Source organism: Trachurus trachurus, assembly GCF_905171665.1.
Source record: "Trachurus trachurus genome assembly, chromosome: 1".
Lineage (NCBI taxonomy): Eukaryota > Metazoa > Chordata > Actinopteri > Carangiformes > Carangidae > Trachurus > Trachurus trachurus.
The window spans coordinates 20,090,793-20,110,889 of record NC_139891.1 but is presented as its reverse complement, the minus strand read 5'-3'; the positions used below and the strand labels follow the sequence as shown (position 1 = coordinate 20,110,889).

At 40.9% G+C, this 20,097-nt stretch overlaps 2 protein-coding genes across 2 annotated transcripts; one reads left to right on the top strand and one right to left on the bottom strand.

The window, feature by feature from the left end:
- Window positions 1-587: 587 nt before the first annotated feature.
- LOC310992886 (E3 ubiquitin-protein ligase TRIM21-like) lies at window positions 588-5,999 on the top strand (the record flags this gene model as incomplete). Its single annotated transcript, XM_083981115.1, has 10 exons — window positions 588-1,117; window positions 1,779-1,959; window positions 2,462-2,557; window positions 2,765-2,854; window positions 2,953-3,096; window positions 3,766-3,913; window positions 4,291-4,335; window positions 4,416-4,442; window positions 4,543-4,718; window positions 5,631-5,999. The coding sequence occupies 10 exons, from the start codon at window positions 588-590 to the stop codon at window positions 5,997-5,999; spliced, it is 1,806 nt and encodes a 601-aa protein (XP_083837241.1).
- Window positions 6,000-11,387: 5,388 nt separating this feature from the next.
- LOC310989472 (adipose-secreted signaling protein-like) lies at window positions 11,388-16,020 on the bottom strand (the record flags this gene model as incomplete). The annotated part of the gene is made up of 5 exons (XM_083976547.1): window positions 11,388-11,488; window positions 12,165-12,287; window positions 12,958-13,111; window positions 14,298-14,434; window positions 16,002-16,020. The coding sequence occupies 5 exons, from the start codon at window positions 16,018-16,020 to the stop codon at window positions 11,388-11,390; spliced, it is 534 nt and encodes a 177-aa protein (XP_083832673.1).
- Between the last annotated feature and the right edge of the window lie 4,077 nt (window positions 16,021-20,097).

The following is a 20,097-nucleotide window of genomic DNA, read 5'->3' as shown; positions in this document are numbered from 1 at the left end:
TGAGATCATTTTTGCACTAATCCTTTCTGTAAGTTTCTGAAGTCGTCCATGTTTCATGAAGTCTGTGTGTCTGGGTTTATGTGCATGCTGCCTCATTCTTGCCCTGAGTCACCAGCAAGTGCTTTCATGTCTGGGTACTTCACTTATCAAGGTGTAGTTCTTTTGACATCCTATTACATTACTAATTGGGTAAGACTGTCTATTATTTATTAACCCCTAATTAATCACTACAATGACTATAAGTCTATGCATTGTCAAGAGAAATCAGTGCGTTTCTGCCATTTTGTGCCTCTCCGGTACTTTCTCTGTTACTGTTAGTGTGAGCGTGAAAGTTACCAGAGAAGATTCCTAGTCACAGATTGTGTGATCAAGGGGAAAGGCTAATGTTCCTGCAATCTTCTTGTTTTCCTTTAGTTACCCGATTGCTGCTTGCAAGTCAGTTCGACATAGATTCACCTTTCGCAAGAAAAATACTTAAATTTTGGGCCCCAAGAAGATGCACAGTCTATATCACGGGTACAATGAATCATGCCTTTGTTTCCTCTAAAGGCAACACTATCTCTCTTACAGCTTAACGTTGGGTGGCTATGGAACTGGCTACTGCCTTTCTGTCTGAAGACCAGTTCAGCTGCTCCATCTGTCTGGAGGTGTTCAACAACCCAGTGTCAACACCATGCGGCCACAGCTTCTGCCAGGCCTGCATCTCCACTTACTGGAACAGAGGTGGTGCAAAGTCCTACCAGTGTCCCCTCTGTAAGGAGTCCTTCGGCCAACGACCAGATCTCCAAATCAACCGAACCCTGAAGGAAATCACCGAACAGTTCAAGCAGATGGCCTCCTCTGAGGTGCCAGCGAACAGGAGAGCTGGTGGAGGAGGAGGAGGAGTGGAGGATCATCTTCATCCAACCCTGTCTCAACTCCAGAGGGCTGGCGAGATGCCAGAGGGCGTGTTTGCAGAGATGATGACCCGGTTTCAGCGGCTCCCATCTTCCGATGCAATACTTGCAACGACTCCCCGCACCAGTGACCTTCAACCTCGAAATCCCAGTCGCCCGACGCTCCAGTCTCAGAACAGTGAGCATACCGATCTCCCTCCACCCTATTCGCCACCACGCAGGTAACAAACTACACTCTTGATGGGTTAAATGGGTTTGATTCAACCACGTCTTTAATACTGCACTTTAAAAAAAAGATATTACTAAACTAAATGTGGTGTAATAGTTCAACAAAAAAAGAAAACTCTGAATTTAAAGCATTAGGTCTAATATTGGGTGTTGAAAGTAACAACCAACAAACACATGCAGACATTAGATTCATCCACTGGATAAAAATTATTTTTACAAAAAAAAGGTCATTTTGGTTGTTTTTTGTTGTTGTTTTGTTCCCTTGTTTGTTTGCTTGTTTGTTTGTTTGTTTTCTTTGAGTATTTTTTGAGAGGAGTGTCAGAAACCTTTACATAGGGTCCAAAATATTCTAATGGAAATGTAATTTCTATTTAATTGATATTTGGTTTAGCTCTTTTTCATGCATGCAAATATTTTCCCAAATTACAAGCTGATATCTTCAAATGTTTTGTTAGATATCGGATCTTTAAGATATTGCTTTTATTAATTTATATCCTAATGAAAAAGGTTTTTATGTTTGAGGAGTTGGAAGCAGAACACTTCTCTCTTATTTGGTTGGAAAATGAAAAGATATTACAAAACTAACATGTCCAGTTTGAGTAAAGTTGAGTTTGAGTAACAGAACTTCATGATTTTATCTTAACATTTTGACAGATACTCTGTGAGCAGTGCAAGTGAATCCTCCCTCAATCTACCTCTGTGTCCCATCCACCTGAGAGGTCAGGAGTTCTTCTGTCGCACTGACAACACCTGTTTGTGTAGCACCTGTGTGGAGGCCTCTGGCCACAGAGGACACAACATCATCCCTGCCAAGAGGGAGTGGCAGATCAGGAAGGTGCGTGAACAAAAAATTAAGAATTTGGTAGATGAGACCTTGCTTGCTAACTCGCTCCCTTTTTTTTCTTCAACAAAATGCGCCACACGGTATACATCTATTCACCTTGTATCCTCCAATCTCAACCATCATTAAATTCACAGGCATAGGGAATTATATAGTTCACTTCCAACTCTTAGTCAATAAACAGAATATATCATATATGCATTGTCTCTTCACAAGCTCAACAAACCTGAGAAAAATAATATAATGGACCAACAAATCTAAACAAAACTAAAACTCACCTTACACTAGTATTATACACAAATGTAATGAGGAACTATAGCACTTATAAAGGATAAAGGTTTATGTTACTGATGTTATTAATGATCTCACGCTTTTTTATTCATATGTCACCACATCATCTAAATACTAAACTATACATTTGTTGGACATGGTTGTGTGACATGTGTGTTTGTGAATTACAGACACAGTTTGGTTGTGTGTTTTCTATCTTCTCCAGTCCCAGCTGGGTATTGCAGAGGTGGAACTGAATGATCTCATCTGTGAGAGAGAGAGAAAGGTGGAGGAAATACACAACTCCTTACGAGAGATACAGGCGAGTTTTCATTCTGTGTCAGGAAGCATATTTGGAGGTCAGAGACGTGTACTCATTGTTGATAATGGGAGTCGACCAGTCTACAGCAACATGGAGACTACTTTTTGTTTGTATTTAAATTTTGAAACATATTTTATACAGTGATGCCAAACTTTCGATGCCTTGAAACTACCTTTAAACAGATATATCTATTACTGTTGTCTTCAGGCTGCAGCTGAGGGAGAAACAACCGGAGCTGTTGTTGCATTTTCCTCATTGATCTCCAGTTTGGAGCGCTGCCAGGCTGAGATCTTGGAGGTAAATAACAAAAGACTCATTATAAAAAATCTCCAAAGTCCTCCATTTGAGGTGTATTCACTGAGCTGCATGTCATATATTTTCCTGATAAACCCTAGATGATAGAGATTAGTCGTCGAGCCGCCGAGCACAGATCTCAGAGCCTGTTGAAGGACTTGGAGGAGGAGATAGCTGTGCTTAAAAAGAGGAGCGCCGCACTGAGCCAATTGGCCGTGTCTGAAGACTACGTACTCTTTCTCAAGGTATGGATGGATGACTTAATCAGCCCTGCTCCACATGCACTACCTTTGAATATAAGACACGGAAAGAAAAACACTTGTCAACCAAAAACTTGAATTACTGCCTCACAGATACAAAGATACAAGAAATATGGTCATATTGTGAGTTGACCTTTGACCTTTTGAATATAAAATGTCACTCATTTTATTCTTTTACATGTTTGATTTTCATAATTAGTGTATAAAGTGTATACATTCATGAATTATTGCCAAAAAAAGGTGTTTGGTGATCTTTAATCACCACATTCACATTCACATTTGTGCCGAATGTGAAGACGTTTCCTCAGTGTGTTACTGACATATTGTATTCTCTAAAATGTAAGGGACGGACCATAAGCTTAACAACCCTTCTAATGCCATCAGCTCCTGACTAAAATTGTCCTCATCCCTCAAGCTTTTTTCACACATAAAAGGAAAATATGAACATGAAGTATCTCCATAACATAATCCAGAATTTAATGTCTCTACCAGCCTTGACAGTTGTACCTCTCTGTTTCCAGGCCTCAACAAATCATTGTGTGCCATCTTGTTAACACAGGCACCTTTGAGTCACCAGAAGAATCAGGATGTTTCATCTATGTCCTTAAAAGTGGAAAAAAAAAATCTAAAAGCTGATGTTTTTCTTCTCTACAGACGTTCCCTGCCGTGTCCACCCTTCCACCAACGAAGGAGTGGTCGGGGGTCTCTGTGTCATCTGAGCTGACCTCTGGAGTGATTCTCAGGGCCGTCAATTCAATGACTGAGCGCATCCAGGAAGAGATGCGTAAACTGACAGAAATCTGTGAGTCCTTGCTCAGACTGAGAGTGAAATCTGATGGTCGAATGGTCTACGAACTCAGTGAATGATGCTGAAGTGTTCAGCTACAGTATAACCCATTGAAAATTGACCGACTATACTGTTGTAATATCTTAATTTTTGTCACTGTCTCTGTTGATGGTGCTTTCATGACCATTCAAAAAGAGTAGAACTGAGGTCAGCTGCACTACTTGAATAGTTTTATTCAATAGTAATAATAGTTTTATTTGTATTATTATTATTCACTAGTGAGGAGACCAAGGTATTTAACTTCTTGGGGGGGCAATGACTTTCTTCATGTATCTAGCTACAGATCAAACAGTAGTGTGATAGAAACCTTCACTTTACTGTCTTATCTACAGGCCAGCGACCCTCATTGGACCAATCTGTTCCCAGACCAAATCCAAGTAAGACTCTGATTAGTCAACAGCACTATGTAAAAACATAAAATATATCCTTTATTACCGATCTTCTCTTTTCTCTACAGAGACAAGGAGGGTTCAAGAATATGCAGGTAAGGGTTAGAAGACATTTGTTGTTTAAATCTTATCTAAAGTAGTTTCACATCCGTCTGTTTAACTTTCTACCATCACTCTCTTCCTTCGTCCCGTAAGCCGACATCACTCTGGACCACAGCACAGCCCACGCACGTCTCATCATCTCAGCAGATGCAAAGCAGGTGCACTGCGGAGACCGCCATCAGCAGTTACCAGACAACCCTGAGCGGTTCGACCGGGTGGTGTGTGTCCTGGCCCACCAGGGCTTCAACTCGGGACGACATTACTGGGAGGTGGGTGGTGCACACATTTGAAGCTGATGTAAATGTGCTGAAAAGGCCCAGCAGTGATTATTTGTGTGTGGTGGAAAATTGCTATGATGGGTATTCTCCTTGTAATAAGTGGTAACATAGTCTTTGAAGTAGTTGTAGTAAGACCATGTAGCAATCCTGTTAACTCCATTAGTGGAGACATTTGTGTATTGACCATAATAAACCTGGGGGCAGAGAAAGGACACTAGGATGACCCATGGACAACCTTGTTTACTAACTGATCTAGGTTGTAAATTCCTATAGGGAAACCAACAACTGGGGTAGCCATTTGTTGAGTAACACATCTGTTGGATTGTTTTATTGTCTGGGAAGGCTAGACGTGCTTGTAGTAATGAACTAACCAGAGTCATAAAGTGGGGTATAAGAAGGGACTGCAACCTCTGTTCTTGGGGCACTACTCTGAACTGCTACCTGCCATGTAGTTCTGTGTTCTGTTCCCTTCTCCCCTTCTCTGTGGAGAATGGAGAATAAACTTGGGTGCATGCTACCTCTCCTGTCTTGTTCTTTGACTCGCCACCGGCAGGACCAATATTTCCACGACATGTGTTTAAGTAGTAGAGTTGGAGTTTTGTTAGACTTTATCTGATCAGTCACACATACAGAGCCAAACATCATACATCCTAAACTCCGACTTAGTCATTTCCCATAGTAGCTTGCGCCATCTGCTGTTAAGCCAGAGAAATACCAGAAAGTCGTCACAAATCATGACAAAGTTAGGGGCATCCAAGCATAATGTGTGTCCACTAGGCATGGGTGATACTAATTGTTTCACTAATAAGAAAACATCCCATACCCTATTGATGTGGCCCACACCCTAATAGATGGTGACAATGCACTCATTGCAATCAAAGGTAACTCACTGCTGTCTTCCAGGTCCAGGTGGGAGGAAAGACAGACTGGGACCTGGGAGTGGCGTGCCGGTCTGTCAATCGGAAGGGAAAAATCACAGTGAGCCCTGCCAATGGTTACTGGTTCCTCAGCCTGCGGGATCGGAACGATTACGCCTTTCGAACCGAGCCTTCAACCAGCCTGACCGTCAACCTCAGACCCTCACGGATTGGAGTCTACGTGGACTGCGACAAGGGAGCGTTGTCGTTCTACAACGTGGAGGCCAGAGTGCTCATCTACACCTTCACAGACTGTTTTCCTGACATCATCCATCCATTCTTCAGCCCCTGTACTAACAGATCAGGAAGAAACGAGGCTCCCCTAATCATTTGCCCCCCCCTGGAGGCAGAATGAAATGAGCCAACTTTTTTTTTTTTTTGCTTTTTGCTTTTACATGCCTCCATCATTATGTATGTTTGAATGAGACTGGGGCAGACAGATAAACACCAGGAACTAACTTTACCACAGCATCTCATGTGAACTGAACAATTAGACAATAGCTTAACTTAAAGGTCCCATATTTTAGACTTACCCTGCGTTTTATTAGAAGTGCTGACCCATAAGAAGATATCTTTGTGTCTTTCAGAACCAAAAACCATCTCAGTGTAGTTTAGGGTTTCCTCTAATACACTATTCTCTGGGGTTCTATGAAGAACAGGTAATTTTTTGTACTTTTGTACTTGAACTCTCCTCTCCTTGCTTAACTGTTTTCCGAGTGGCCAGCCAGCCACAGATAACGAATTGTAGCCTTGGCTTTTGTAGCCTGGTAAATCTCACTGGTAAATACAAATGGCGCTGATGGGTCAGCAGTGAAAATGGGTCAAAGACAAGGTCAGATTTGGACTAAAATGCTCTAATGAAAAGTCACTAATCTCTAATATAACTGTCCAGGTGTGTGTATGTATGTCTGTGTGCATTTGGACTGAGACTTTGATATTATACCAGTGTTAATATGGAACCTAGACCTAAACTACACATAGATATCAACCTTTTTACTGTAGGGGAGATACTGGAGGCCAGGAGCTCTGTGATGCACCTGTTTCATGGATCAATGAACACTACAAGACTGAAGTCAGCAGTAGCCGACGTTTCCGTTCTAACACAAAATTGTGCATCAAAAAAAGACGAAAGACTAAAACCAAAGCTGAACTTACAACAGAGACTGACTTCATAAAGCAGCTTCTTGTGCTTCATCAGGTCAGAATGCCTCAATATAAAAATGTGTCGTGAACAATGTGTAGGGTGTGTAAATAAAAAGTTTCATTTGTTTGGGGAGGCAGGTTGGGAGTCACCCCTGTAAGTCGCCCATATGGTTAAATACCCCTAAGCTCTAGTTACCTGCAGCCATATACCGAGAGCGAATTGGTAAAATCTGACAGACATTTGTAGATTTTTTTGTAATATGTCATCTTCTCTTTGATTTGATCTGTCACTGATCCAGTTTGTGGTCTCCCATTTTTTAAAATTAAAATTGTGTAATATTAACCACTGTGACTTTCATTTTAATATTACAGCTCCATAAAAATCCAGTTGTAAAAGGAAAATAGAAAAATGTGCGTCTCTTTGTTTTATTGACAGTCATAGAGCAACATAAGGACTTGGGCTACACTGTGCATTTGATCTACCAGGTATCTACCACCTGTAAAATGTATGTTCTGACTCTTGATAGGAAGATAGATAAAAATGTCTGTGTGTCTATGGGAAACTATAGGTAAGAAAATTCACATGCTACACAATCAAGTATGGATCCTGCGATTTATTTTGAGCCTAATTTAAATAGTGATGTTTATTCACACTATGACTGGACTATTTTACTACAGCAATTTTAGCTCTGCTATTTTAACTGTTATTCAGTTTGTCTTTAAAGGGATAGTTCAACATTTTTGAAAATTGGCCCATCGCCATGATCCCCCTAGTAATAGCAGTAGGTTCGTTACCTTTAATTGTTGGTCCAAGCTGCTTTTAGATCGGGGGAGAAGAATACCGAGCGGCGCAGCTACACTACGGAGGCTAATGGAATTTCTTGGTTTTGCTCATCAAACTCAGCAAATACACAACCAAAAAACTCAAAAACGCTGTGGTGGACAAGTTGTGACCTGCACATTTACCACGCTATGAGATAATAGCGGAAAGTTAAGAGAAGTGAAGCAAATACTCGGAACTACTTTCTTCAGTGAACCACTGGTCGGAGGGACACAGTGTGCGCACCTCAGCCAGTGCCGTAGTATACGGACGTATCTGCAGTAAACAGGCGCTTTTGAAATCACTCCGCCGAGCAGCCGTCTAGAGTGTAAAGTCCGACTTTGCCTCTAAAACAACTCCATCTCGCAACTTTCCGCTATTATCTCATAGCGTGGTGAATGTGCAGGTCACAACTTGTCCACCACAGCGTTTTTGAGTTTTTTGGTTGTGTATTTGCTGAGTTTGATGAGCAAAACCAAGAAATTCCATTAGCCTCCGTAGTGTAGCTGCGCCGCTCGGTATTCTTCTCCCCCGATCTAAAAGCAGCTTGGACCAACAATTAAAGGTAACGAACCTACTGCTATTACTAGGGGGATCATGGCGATGGGCCAATTTTCAAAAATGTTGAACTATCCCTTTAAAAGCTAGTGCTTAATTGAAAGTCTACCAAGTAAGGATCAGAAGACATTAGAGACCATAGTAATATAAATTCAACTAAACAGAAAAGTATATTTATACATGTGAGAGGATGCTTTAATTACATTCAGATAAACAGACAGTAAAGTGCAAAGAGACAAACACTGTATGGAGGCAAGCTACAATCAACAATCAACTATACTTAAATGAACAGGTTGAACATGTTTTACAATCCTTACATTTGGTCATCGATGTGTCTTTGGTAGATCACAGGCATTCAAGCTCCACTCCAACTCTTAAAATTAACATTCATGTTCAGTAATAACATACTCTGAAGCCTGGTCACCTCAGCTAAGCTTTTTCAAACTGTTACAGTTGAATATGATTTGAGAAAAATATCCAATTGCTTGTGTGTGTTTTTTCATTTTGTTTTGATTGATTACACATATTTAATATTGTAAAAAAAATAAATAAATAAATAATAATAAACATCTTATTGAACAAATATTGTTAATGTAGTACTATCCTGCTAATAAAAACAAGTATTGTTAATGTAGTACTATCCTGCTAATGTGGTAGTGGTGCATCAGACATTTTTTCAAATATAATTAACAATTCTCAAAAACAGTAGCATGTTTATTCTTATGTCTATTCTAATCATACACACAACAATGTACTGCCCAAATGCTGGTGACTAACATTTGCTTTGAGGACCGATTGGAGGGCGTCTGCTACTTAGATTGATAATACCTTAAGTGGTGATGCTGAAGTTTAGGATTTAAACTGATCATACTGTGATCCACTACTGCATTCATGGCTTACTGCCTTTCTGAAGATCATCATGTTAGCAGACAACAGGCTTTCATGGTGACTGGTGAAGACACAAGCCACAATGTGGAAGGAAGCCACAGCAAAGCCAGAGCATGTAGGAGACTACAGTTTCATATGATGTGTTAAAACTAACGTCCAGTAGGTGGCACTATCATATGAATGCCCCCAGTCACATTTTCAGGTTCCATGAACAATCGCTTAAAGGAGCTACTTGTAAGTTTTGCTGGTGCTGCATAGCCTACATTAGCATTAGCAACATTAGCACTGACATTGTAGTTACAAGAGGCTGAACAGCACCACTTCTTCAAGGGCAACTGGATGCTACTTTGACTATCATACAGTTACCATAAGTAGCTGGCTACCATGCTAACTTCAGTAGAGGAAAAGATAAAATAGAAAGCAAAAATAGAGGGTTGCTTTCCACCTCTGGAGACAGCCGTTGGTGAGTATAGGAATGAGGTTTGATGCTGAGCTCGTAATGTTTTCTTCTCAGCTGTAAGTAAACAGCTGTTAAATTTAACTTTGGCAATGTAGCAATTGCAGAACTTACAAATAACTATTCATTTTCTGCATGGTAAAGAGCTAACAGGGAGCTGATTACTCAACAGTGTGCGCTTTGGATTTGGTTACACTTCACGACATAAAATCATGCAGGAGCTGTGTTACAGCATTAGCAGAATATCTAAGCATTTCATCTTAGCTTATGTCATCATATCATGCTGCTTTAATGTGCCACTTTGTGCAGTTTTAATTAAAAATACATCAAAAAGTGTGGTAAGATAAATCCTCACGTCTTCCACTTAATCCTTTATGGCTACTGAGAAACAGGAATAAAACACCCTCCCATTGTCATCCGACGGCGAAGTGTGATGACAGACAGGTGGGTTAGTTAAGAAAGCTGCTGGCTTTTATTGCAAACAGTGGGCAGTGGGCACAACTAAACTGCTGAATCAGCTGTCAATGGGAAATGTATTAGTGAAACAGTAAGGGGCATTTAGTAGGCTAAAACAGTCAGTGGCAGCCATGAGAAACAGCAGTAGTAGCTAAACGTGGCCCTGTAGACTACATCTCCCAGATTTGAGCAAATTCCATATTATGGATTTTACTTCTTCATTTATTTGCATACTGTCTGCAGGTAGCCACTTTCAGTCACTGAAGTTCGAGAAGTGATTGGCTCTGGTCAACAACACTCCTAAAACCATAGATCAAGTTACATGAAATGCTGCAGCATCCCCATTCGATCAGTCTATTGTTGACCCTCGATGCACACAAACAATGTATGGCACTGTATTAATGAATCTTCTTTCCAGTCGGTGGTACATATGATACAGGCCTCAGTGTGTGTTTGTTTGTGTTGTCTTTTTCAAATAGAAGTTCCAACTCAGTCACATGGCATTCAACCGAACAATGGGGGAACTATGATCACTCAACTCAGTCAGTCAATAATAATTGTAGGGCAGGCCCTGCTGTAACAGTCCAGGCAAGACCTGGTTTTAGGGTTGGCCACTGATTTAAGGTGGAATGTTTTCTTGCATATTACTCAATGCATGATTTGTTTGGACATCAATGTTGTTGTTCAGGCATTTTTATGCCTTTATTGACAGGACAGTGAAGAGAGACAGGAAAGACGGGGAGAAAGTCCAGGGTAAATTATATACAGCAAAGATCGTTGTGGTCGGGATTTGAACCAGTGATCTCTTTCCCTGGGCAATGTCAACACTGAGCACCCCTCTCAGACACCTTTAAAAGACTGAACTCAGATTTTATGAATCGATACTGGATTATCGTAATGAAGATAGATTTTGAAATCTGAAATTCAGTCAACCTGGCCTTGGAGGGGAATTGGTCCCCATTAATATTGTGTGTGTGTGTGTGTGTGTGTGTGTGTGTGTGTGTGTGTGTGTGTGTGTGTGTGTGTGTGTGTGTGTGTGTGTGTGTGTGTGTGTGTGTGTGTGTGTGTGTGTGTGTGTCACGTAAACAGACTAGTGTTCAGTGCTGGGTTACAGTACCTCTCCAACAAGAGGCCTCATGGCTGTGTAAACTGTAACTGTCAGCTGCAAACTTGTGTTTTTTACGTTTTTAACCAAAAAGACTCATTATCAAGCAAATTCTACACAATTTTAAAAACAAATCCCATATTAATTGCAGTATTTGTTATTTTCTAACAAATATTTGGGAGTTCTACAAAAGTAAAACAAAGCATCACAGACCCCAAATTTCCCAGTCAAAAGCTATTTCTGGTTTGGGCAATGCAGTTTGGTGCCCAGATCCAGTAGTGGATTTTTACATGGATGGATAGTATGTATCTTTTCATCATATCCTCTTACGATCACTGCTGTGCTTTGTGTGGGCGTCTTTCTGAGCACTCAGGCATTTAACCCCCTCCAATAACATGGGAGTCCCATGATGTGGGTCTGGACAGAGAGAGAGGAATGGATGAAGGGGATGGTGAGATGGCAGACGAAGAGATGAAGAGAGAAAAACACTGCATGTTAATCATTTATCTAGTGAAACTGTGTCAGTGAGGTTCATTACACTAAATCAAAAAAGTTGATTTTCAGCCAGAATGTAATTGTTTTTATTATATTATTATTCTACTACCCCATAACAGAGACAAAGCGGTGTGGAGGAAAAGTCTGGGTCTGATTATTTTTGGCCAGTTTTTCTGTTGGATGTGTGACGAGTGTCTCGTGTGTTTGTTTGCTGCCCCTCCCACACAAGGATTTAAAAGAGGACTGTGTGAATAACAGGACGAAAGGTGTTAATAGGGGCTGATGTGTTTTCCAGTGGATCTACTGATGTCCTAAATCAAAGACTTCTGAATAGCAGGTGTAAATGTGGCACACAAGAAGGACCTTATGTCTGATGTTTTTAACTTTTTAAGCTCATCGTCACATACCAAACACAATTTTTTGGAAAAATAAGAGAATATGTGTTACAGTTTGTGACATTTACAGCAAAACACTGCTAGTTCATGAATAAAAATAAAAGAGTAGGTAGGCTACTGTATGAAATTATTCATAAAGGCTCCAAACAATGCCACAACACATGATGGTCGAGGGACTGATCTCGCTGTATGCTCACACTTACCAATGACTCTGGCCTGGAGTCTGATCTTTAAGTCGCTGTCTCTCCTCCCTCTGGTCGCTAGTGTGATCTCCTCCTGCAGAACTCCCTCCTGGTGAGTCCTGTACTCACATGTGACCTTTATTCCTGGAGAGAAAGGGAGGGAAAGCTTAAATGTGAGCATGTTCAAATGAACACAGAAAGTGAGTGATTTCAACACATACTGTACAGCCAAAGGTTTAGGGGTTCAAACATGATTCAGGTCTAGACACTAAAGCAAATCACAAACTGCTGATTAAATCTATACAGCAAAACTTGAGGGTCCGTCAGGTTCCTCTGATGGTGGGTCATGGTTAGTCTTGTCCATCATTTTCATTGATGACCACAAAGCCATGTTGTAGTTCAGATACAACCAGACGGGCACTTCGTTTTTTTTCCTCTTAGTCTCTAACCAACTAATCTCAACTGTCTTTAAGTGATTCTTTATGCGGCCAGGGTAAGGAGAAAACCTTGAATACTATTGTATTTTATTGTAAGGAGTACAGCACTTAGTACAACAATTTATTTCCCATATGCAATTGTAAACCCAAACCCCGGCCCCGCCCCAAATTTGAGGCAAGCCAAGTGCCTAGAACTGTGACTACTGAGCACATATTCCCAAAGGAAAAACACTTTGATATTAGTGCCCGCTCAGCTCCAACACTGGTGAGGTTATGAGGCTTTGTTTCAACTGAATACTGCATTGTATTATATTATTATTATATAAATAAAGGCTTTGGTTGACCAGCCCACTTGTTAGCCTGATGTCTGAACTCACCCTCCAATGTGGAGTTAATACGATGGACCCGGAGACTTTGGGGCTTTCGACTCGGAGAGGAGGAAGGAACACAGGAGAGGTCTTTACCCACTGTGGGCACATCTGGGACGCTGAAAATAATCTCGTAACAGTGGTGGCTCTTCAGGAAACCAGCCTGGGGGGGGTGGAGGTTTAGTGAAAAGTAGAGCTATTGTTACTATCACAGATTGTAATGTGAATCATCTCCAATATTACTCAGCCTGATAATGGCCTTGCCACTTGTTTAACACTTATTACTTTTTATTCCATATTGTGTCTGATGTGTGTGTGTCTTGTTGTGAAGGTGTATGCCTACGGTATAAGCCTATACAGTATAAGCATTTTCTTACAAAATATTCTATTGACTATTTTTTTTATTCCTCTGTTTCTGATGACCATTTGGTTCATTCACTGATGTAGGCTACTTATTTAATATTCAAACATTCAGGCTCTAGCCTCAGATGTCTCTATATGTCAGCACTATCGCTTATGCAGATGAAGACTATACAGATTTGTTCTTTTACACTGAAATATAAAGACTATTGCCTTCACCTTTGCCACCTCCAATATATAATATACTATATATATATATATATATATATATATATATATATATATATATATATATATATATATATATATATATATATATATATATATATATATATATATATATATACATAATATAATGTATGAAGTTGAATGATGTATAGCTCCTACAACACAGTGATTATTTGATGATTGTCTGTAGCTCACTGAAACCACCACGACAGCAGAGAACAGTTGGGATGCAACAAAGCTGAATCCTGGACATCCAGTATTATATTTCCCTTGTACAGTACATCCACCGAATATTACTAGTCCCAAAACTGAGCCTGATTATCTCCCAAACCGAAGTAGGACAGAGACTAAAAATAGAGATGACCCAACCGGCCTCCTGAGGTTTGGATCTTTGTTCTGCAGGTAGCTGATTGGTTTATCTGGAACACCCATTGTTCACAATACGTGTTTTTTTGACATTACATAACTCACAATTTCCCATTAGTATTGTTATATCATAGTATACTCCTGAAATAATGACTCTTCACCATCCATTACATGCATAATTTTTCCTTTGTTTAAAGCAAGTGGATGCACAGCAGCAGTCTCGGCTCTATCTGTCTGTTTTTGAAAACCTCTCGGCTTGTGGCGTCTTATTACGTTACATGTTATATATTATATTATTATATCTTTTTATCCTGATGACACCCCTACTCTCCTGTCAGGCTTGTGAACGTGTGACTTAATCATGTGCAAATGAGTGCATGCATATTATGACATACCTTGACCAAGTAGCTGCCGTCCTTCTCTGGGATAGCGATGAGAGTAGAGAGATTTGATTGGTCGTCTCTCCGCGTTGGAGAGCCAGGGGGCTCGTCATCGTCAGGGAAGCGCACCCCACCTGCTTTGGAGGTGGAGCCTGGCAACAGAGAGAAAATATAAGATATAAGTCATCAAACAAATCAATGCCTAAGAAACGCCTGCTGATGCTACAACAAAGTGTAGCGTGGTGTTCAAGGTAGGTTTTGTTAAAGCAGCTCTCTTTGTCTTAGGAAGTGTCCAAATGAAGTAAAATGATCTCAAGGCTCAATTCCAAGTCTCCATGAGGCTTAAGACATGAACCCCCTCTGAGACTTTATTGACCTTCACTCGTCCTTTCCTTCACGCCCTCACTGTAAACAAAATAGCCTACTAATGTTGAATCAGATCTAAAAAAGAAGAAGCATGAAAGCATGTATCATAATGTTATCAGGAGAGATAAATACAAACAGTTCTGTTAATTTTCTAGTGCAATATCTGCAGAAATGTGGACTTTACAGAAAGTGTGCATCAAGGGCTCAAAATGGCTGCTAGAGATCCCTCATTCCCTCAATGGTTTAACAGTGGGTCTGTGAGTCTGTGAGCGTGGACATTGGGATTGGGCCAAAGTATCTGAGCAGCAGTCATGACAGGAACTGGTCCAGTTCTCTAACTGCTGAGGAAAAAAATCATCTCTGCTTCCCATCTTATCTCTTTTAGAATAGGAAATTACAGGCTGTCTTATAAGAAAGGAAAGGAGACAATGCAATCTGACAATTCTTTGTGGCAGCAACATAATGAGAAACAACATCTGTTTTATGTTTGCTTATATACAATTATATACAGTCACAGACTTCCAGATCCATGGACAGAGGTCTCGCCTCATCCAAGTCTTTGCATTTACTGCTCATAACAAAATACTATGTTCATAAACATTATATTACATAACATTTCCTAACTCTCCTCCTTGATACATTTCCCTACTTAAAGGTGTAGGCCTACAGAAAAGAAAATTGAATTTGAGCCCACTGTGGGTCCTAACATTAGTGTAATAACTCATTTATCAGACAATGTAGGCCAAACTTTGTGCAAAATTCTATTTTTGATTAAATCCGGGATGAAAGTGTGGTATTTTTTTTTCGCATTGGATAATGCAGGCACACGGATTATACGTCAGCCTGCTCACGATTCATCAGCCACTGATATTGGCTCCGTCATCCGTCATTCAAACGTCTGAGACACACACACACATGGAGCTCGGGCTCGCCCCAAGCTTTGTCCCGCCCGCTCGATAATGACCAATCAAATTCGTTTTCCTTACTCGGGTAAACTCGTGTTGCAGCTCGTGACAACTCGGCGCGACAAACAGGACAAACGGCCATTTCTGTACAACTTTTAAAAATGTATTTTAAAAAAGTCAATGTCAGTAAACAATATGCTTGCCTATGAATGTCATTCTACCTCCTTGTCCAGTTCCTTATTCTTGTTCAGTGTCTATTTTTAATGGCTCAACTGTCTCTACCTGTATTTTCTTTTCATGTCACTTAAATTCAGTCCTAATATTTGTGGGAGGACAGGAGTGTCTGAAGTCTTCTGAATTCTCCTTCACCTCTTTTCTTCGCCTCATGAGGCCAAACTTCGATAGCAGCAGCACTCACACGGAAAGCCACATATGAACACAAACTTACCTTTTCTTCCGGTTGCCATGGTAATGTGGTTAGGAAATGTGAGGCGTCAGACAATACCCAGATGACGTCATTACTGACCTCCTGGGGGCGAGACAGAGAGGGACAGCACCATGTTACACAGGTCACTCAGGTAAAAACAGGTGTGTTTCCACAACACTCCTCTCACTGCCTGTCATGGATGTAAACTATTATCGCTGCCTGTGCTTTGAGGGAATTAGAGACATGGAAGACACAGGCTCCCTGGGAAGGTGATTACTGCAGGTTTCTCATCCTGCTGGCTATTGTTTTTCATTTGAACTGACATAAGTTGTTGTCAGACACACTGCTGCTCTATCCAACAAACTCAGCTGAGTGGACAGTTTGAAATGTATCGTCTCACAAATGACAGCAAATGGTAGAGTTAAAACCACACAGATGTGAGGAGGAATAAGAGGCCTACAGGATGTGTTGAGGTTTCAATTTCGGGAAGGATACAATTTTTTTTTTTTAAACAATCTTCTCTGCAAGCAAGTTTGGAGCAACAAGACTAAAGAACAAGTACTGGACCTAAACGTATTGAGCCATCAGGAGAGAAGAGCCTTGGTAGGAGACGATCAGTCAAAGCCATAACTCAAGAACTACAGGGGAGACAGGGACCACCTCTCCATGACCGGAGTCAAAGCACAGATCCTCTGGTCCAATATGACGACAGACTGATGACTCTGAATCCACCTAGTGAATACACTGACTGACTAAAACCTGTACAGTACAAAGCCTGTAGGATATATATCTTTTTTTCTTTTCTTTTTTTTATCTATGCATGGAAATCAAAACTCACTGTTATTGTACAAATTTCATTTCACACGTAAGCAAACAAACGACAATAAAACTTTGAAGCTTGAACCCTGAATACAGACTTTCAAGCTGGACATAGGTCTTTGGACAAAAAACAGCATGAGTTTAAGTCTCATATCTGTTGTTGTTGATCATGTTTGTTGCACAGCTTTTCTTTCTTAAATGGGCTTTTTACGTTACCCAAGAAAAGGTCTGTCTCTTTAAAAACAAGGGTGAATTTTCATATTTTTCTCATCTTCTTCTCTTAAAGTGCCCCAATAATCTTTGACAGAACGGAATTGGGTACAACGAATAGCCTACATTATAGATAGGCTATATAGACTAACAAACCACTAGGCCTATCTACTGATTAATAAGATGTTTGGAGACTGTGATGAAAGAAGACGGGAGGATGATGTTTGATATCTGGAGTCAGCAGAGACAGAGGGACAACACCCCTGGCGACAACAAACAAGAAACCGTAAAGATCCTTACACTTGAATCCAGTCTGTGGCACAGAGGGAGCATTTGAACGCACCACCTCATTATGCCACCGCAAGGCGTGATAACATCACTGTCTGAAATACACTGCGAGGCCTAATGGGCAAATGAATGGACACTGTACCAGTCAAAACACAAACACAAACACACACGCCCATCGTCAACTTGGCATCGAGCTGCGACTCAAAGCGGACACCTGCACCGACACGGAGCCTACCGTTCAGTGCACGTGAGCTGGACGACTGCGGTGACATGCTGTTTGTCCTCTCGGAGACACCGGTACCGTCCTGTCCTGTCCTTGAGAAAAGACCACGGCAGAAATGCTCCCGCGCTGGACGGTGAGAGGAGGCTCGTGCGCGCGGGCGTGTGGCGTCGGCGCGCCCACAACAGGGGGGAGAGAGAGAGAGAGAGAGAGAGAGAGAGAGAGAGAGAGAGAGAGAGAGAGAGAGAGAGAGAGAGAGAGAGAGAGAGAGAGAGAGCAACAATAACAAATCTACTCTTGTAGAGATTTGATTTAAAAAAAAAAAAATTAAAAAAAAACATGTGTAATTCAACCGGGCCCTGTCGTTTATTCAAAGGTATAGGACAGGTGTATTAGGTGTTGGTGTATAATATTACATTATTTTTGTGATATTATTAGAGAGAAATATACACACAATCCTGTATTCAAAGTTTATGACTCAAAACCAGCAGTCAGGACTTCTGTAACTTTGTGATGTCATCATCAATAACTGTTTGTTTTTGCTACAATTCAAATCAGCTACATGGTAATTTTCTGTTTTGTTAATAACCTTTTTTGTTACAATAAATGGGAACATCACCCAAAGAGACCAACTTTGCACAACTGTATCGAGTAAAGATCTTCCTCAAGCCACCATCAGGTGACTAATAAAGTTTTTGTTTTTGGATAGTCACCTCATACGTGTCCTACTCTGCAGTGGAGACACAGCAGCCAAGAGGACCAACACTTTTACCAGGAACTTCCTTGGTGGAAACTGAACTTTTGAGTGTCAGTGAAATCTCCAGTATTTTTATTTGATCACTCAGGTTGTTGTGTCGTGTTCTTACATTCTCCCAAATGTTTCCACGCTCCATTTCATTGGTCGTCTGACGTTGGTCTGACAGAATGTCAACACACTTTTATCCAGTTTTGTCACATTCCTTTGATTCTCTTACACCTTAATAAATGGTTTTCAATTACATATTTGAACAAGTTGAAGGATTCAACGATCCAGGTTCCAGAATAAAAAACAACACGCCTTTTCTCGCAACCATATTTGTTTATTACCAGATTATTGCACGCAGGTTTCTAGCTGTATCAAACAAAACATGGAAATTAAGCAAGAACAATGGTTTAACATCAGAAACGATGGGATGAGAGTGATCCTGTCGAGTATCTGTCGTCACTCTACCACTCGCCCAAAAGCACATACACACACAGTGTGTGGAATGATCTGTACAATAAATATTCATACCTGCTTCACATGCCAAGTTACAACAGTGTCATCAAAATGCATATATACACAAAGGATACATGTGAAAAGGGGCAGGATGGGACGGTGGGTGCCTGTTGGGCCAGAAGCACAATATAAAACACCAGAAGCACAGATTTAAATAAAGCACCATCTCTAGTAAAAGCTTGGTGTCTCACTGCAAAGTGCTCCGAAATGAAGTGCAAAAATAAAGTTTACATGACAGAGGAGTTTTTCCCTCAAGTTCCCCAAAGCAAGTCTCTCGCTCTCTCTCTCTCTCTCTCACACACACACACACACACACGTACACACACACACACACACATGCATGCACACATTCAAACATCAGCTGCTATAAAAATGTAAATAAATAAATGTAAATGTAAGTAAATCTTTATTCATTGTATAAATATTCCCCCTGTAGCTAATGTTAATCAGTTAAATAGAATCCAAATCTGTGGCCGCAGGTTCACGTGGTCGTGCACCTGCGGCCACGATGTGCTGGCAGAGGTAAACCACATTCACGCTGTCATTTTCTGTTCCCACCACAACACAGCACTTCTCATCTCCACCACACTTCCTCCATAAAAAGAGGCTCTGTGAATTACAAAATGTACTTCCCAAACCACTATTACCAAAGAGCTCTGTACAGATTAAAGGATAATCCCAGTTTATTAGTTATATTAGTTATAATAGACCTATTTTTGTAGCTTTGGCCAGACTTTCTATCCATTCAAACCCGTCAAGAGGACAGAGGGATGTGGAAGAGGATTACGAGGCTGGCCCGACCATCATGAATGTCCCTGACTGACTGACTGGCCCTGGGTTGTGTCCTGTGGCACATCGGCATTTCACCACATATTAGGTTTTGTTATTTTTTATTTATTTACTTTTTTTTTTATCTCAAAATTCAGAGCGGATGCAGGAGATCTGTAAACCCTCCAGTTGTCCACTGTCTGTTTTGTCTTCCACATCAGACTCATCTTGGGGGTTGCTTGCTCTATCTGTGTACACCGTACACTGCTCTTGGCCATAACTACATAAATAGGAACAAAGTTAATAATAACAAATAAAATGGAAGTAAACTTTAACTTGTTTCGTCAGCCTCGTCAGCCTCGTCAGCCACGTCAGCCTTGCAGGACTGAGGCCAGGGTGGTGGGGTGCAGACTGAGTTGGGTTTGATTTGGTTCAGCAGAGATGGGTCAGCACCTTTTCTAGCAGCAGTGATGTGTAGTTGACCCTGTGTCCAGATGTCCCACCTTGTTAGACCCCCTGTCCAGTCCACCCGCGTTCCCTCTACGTCCGCCACC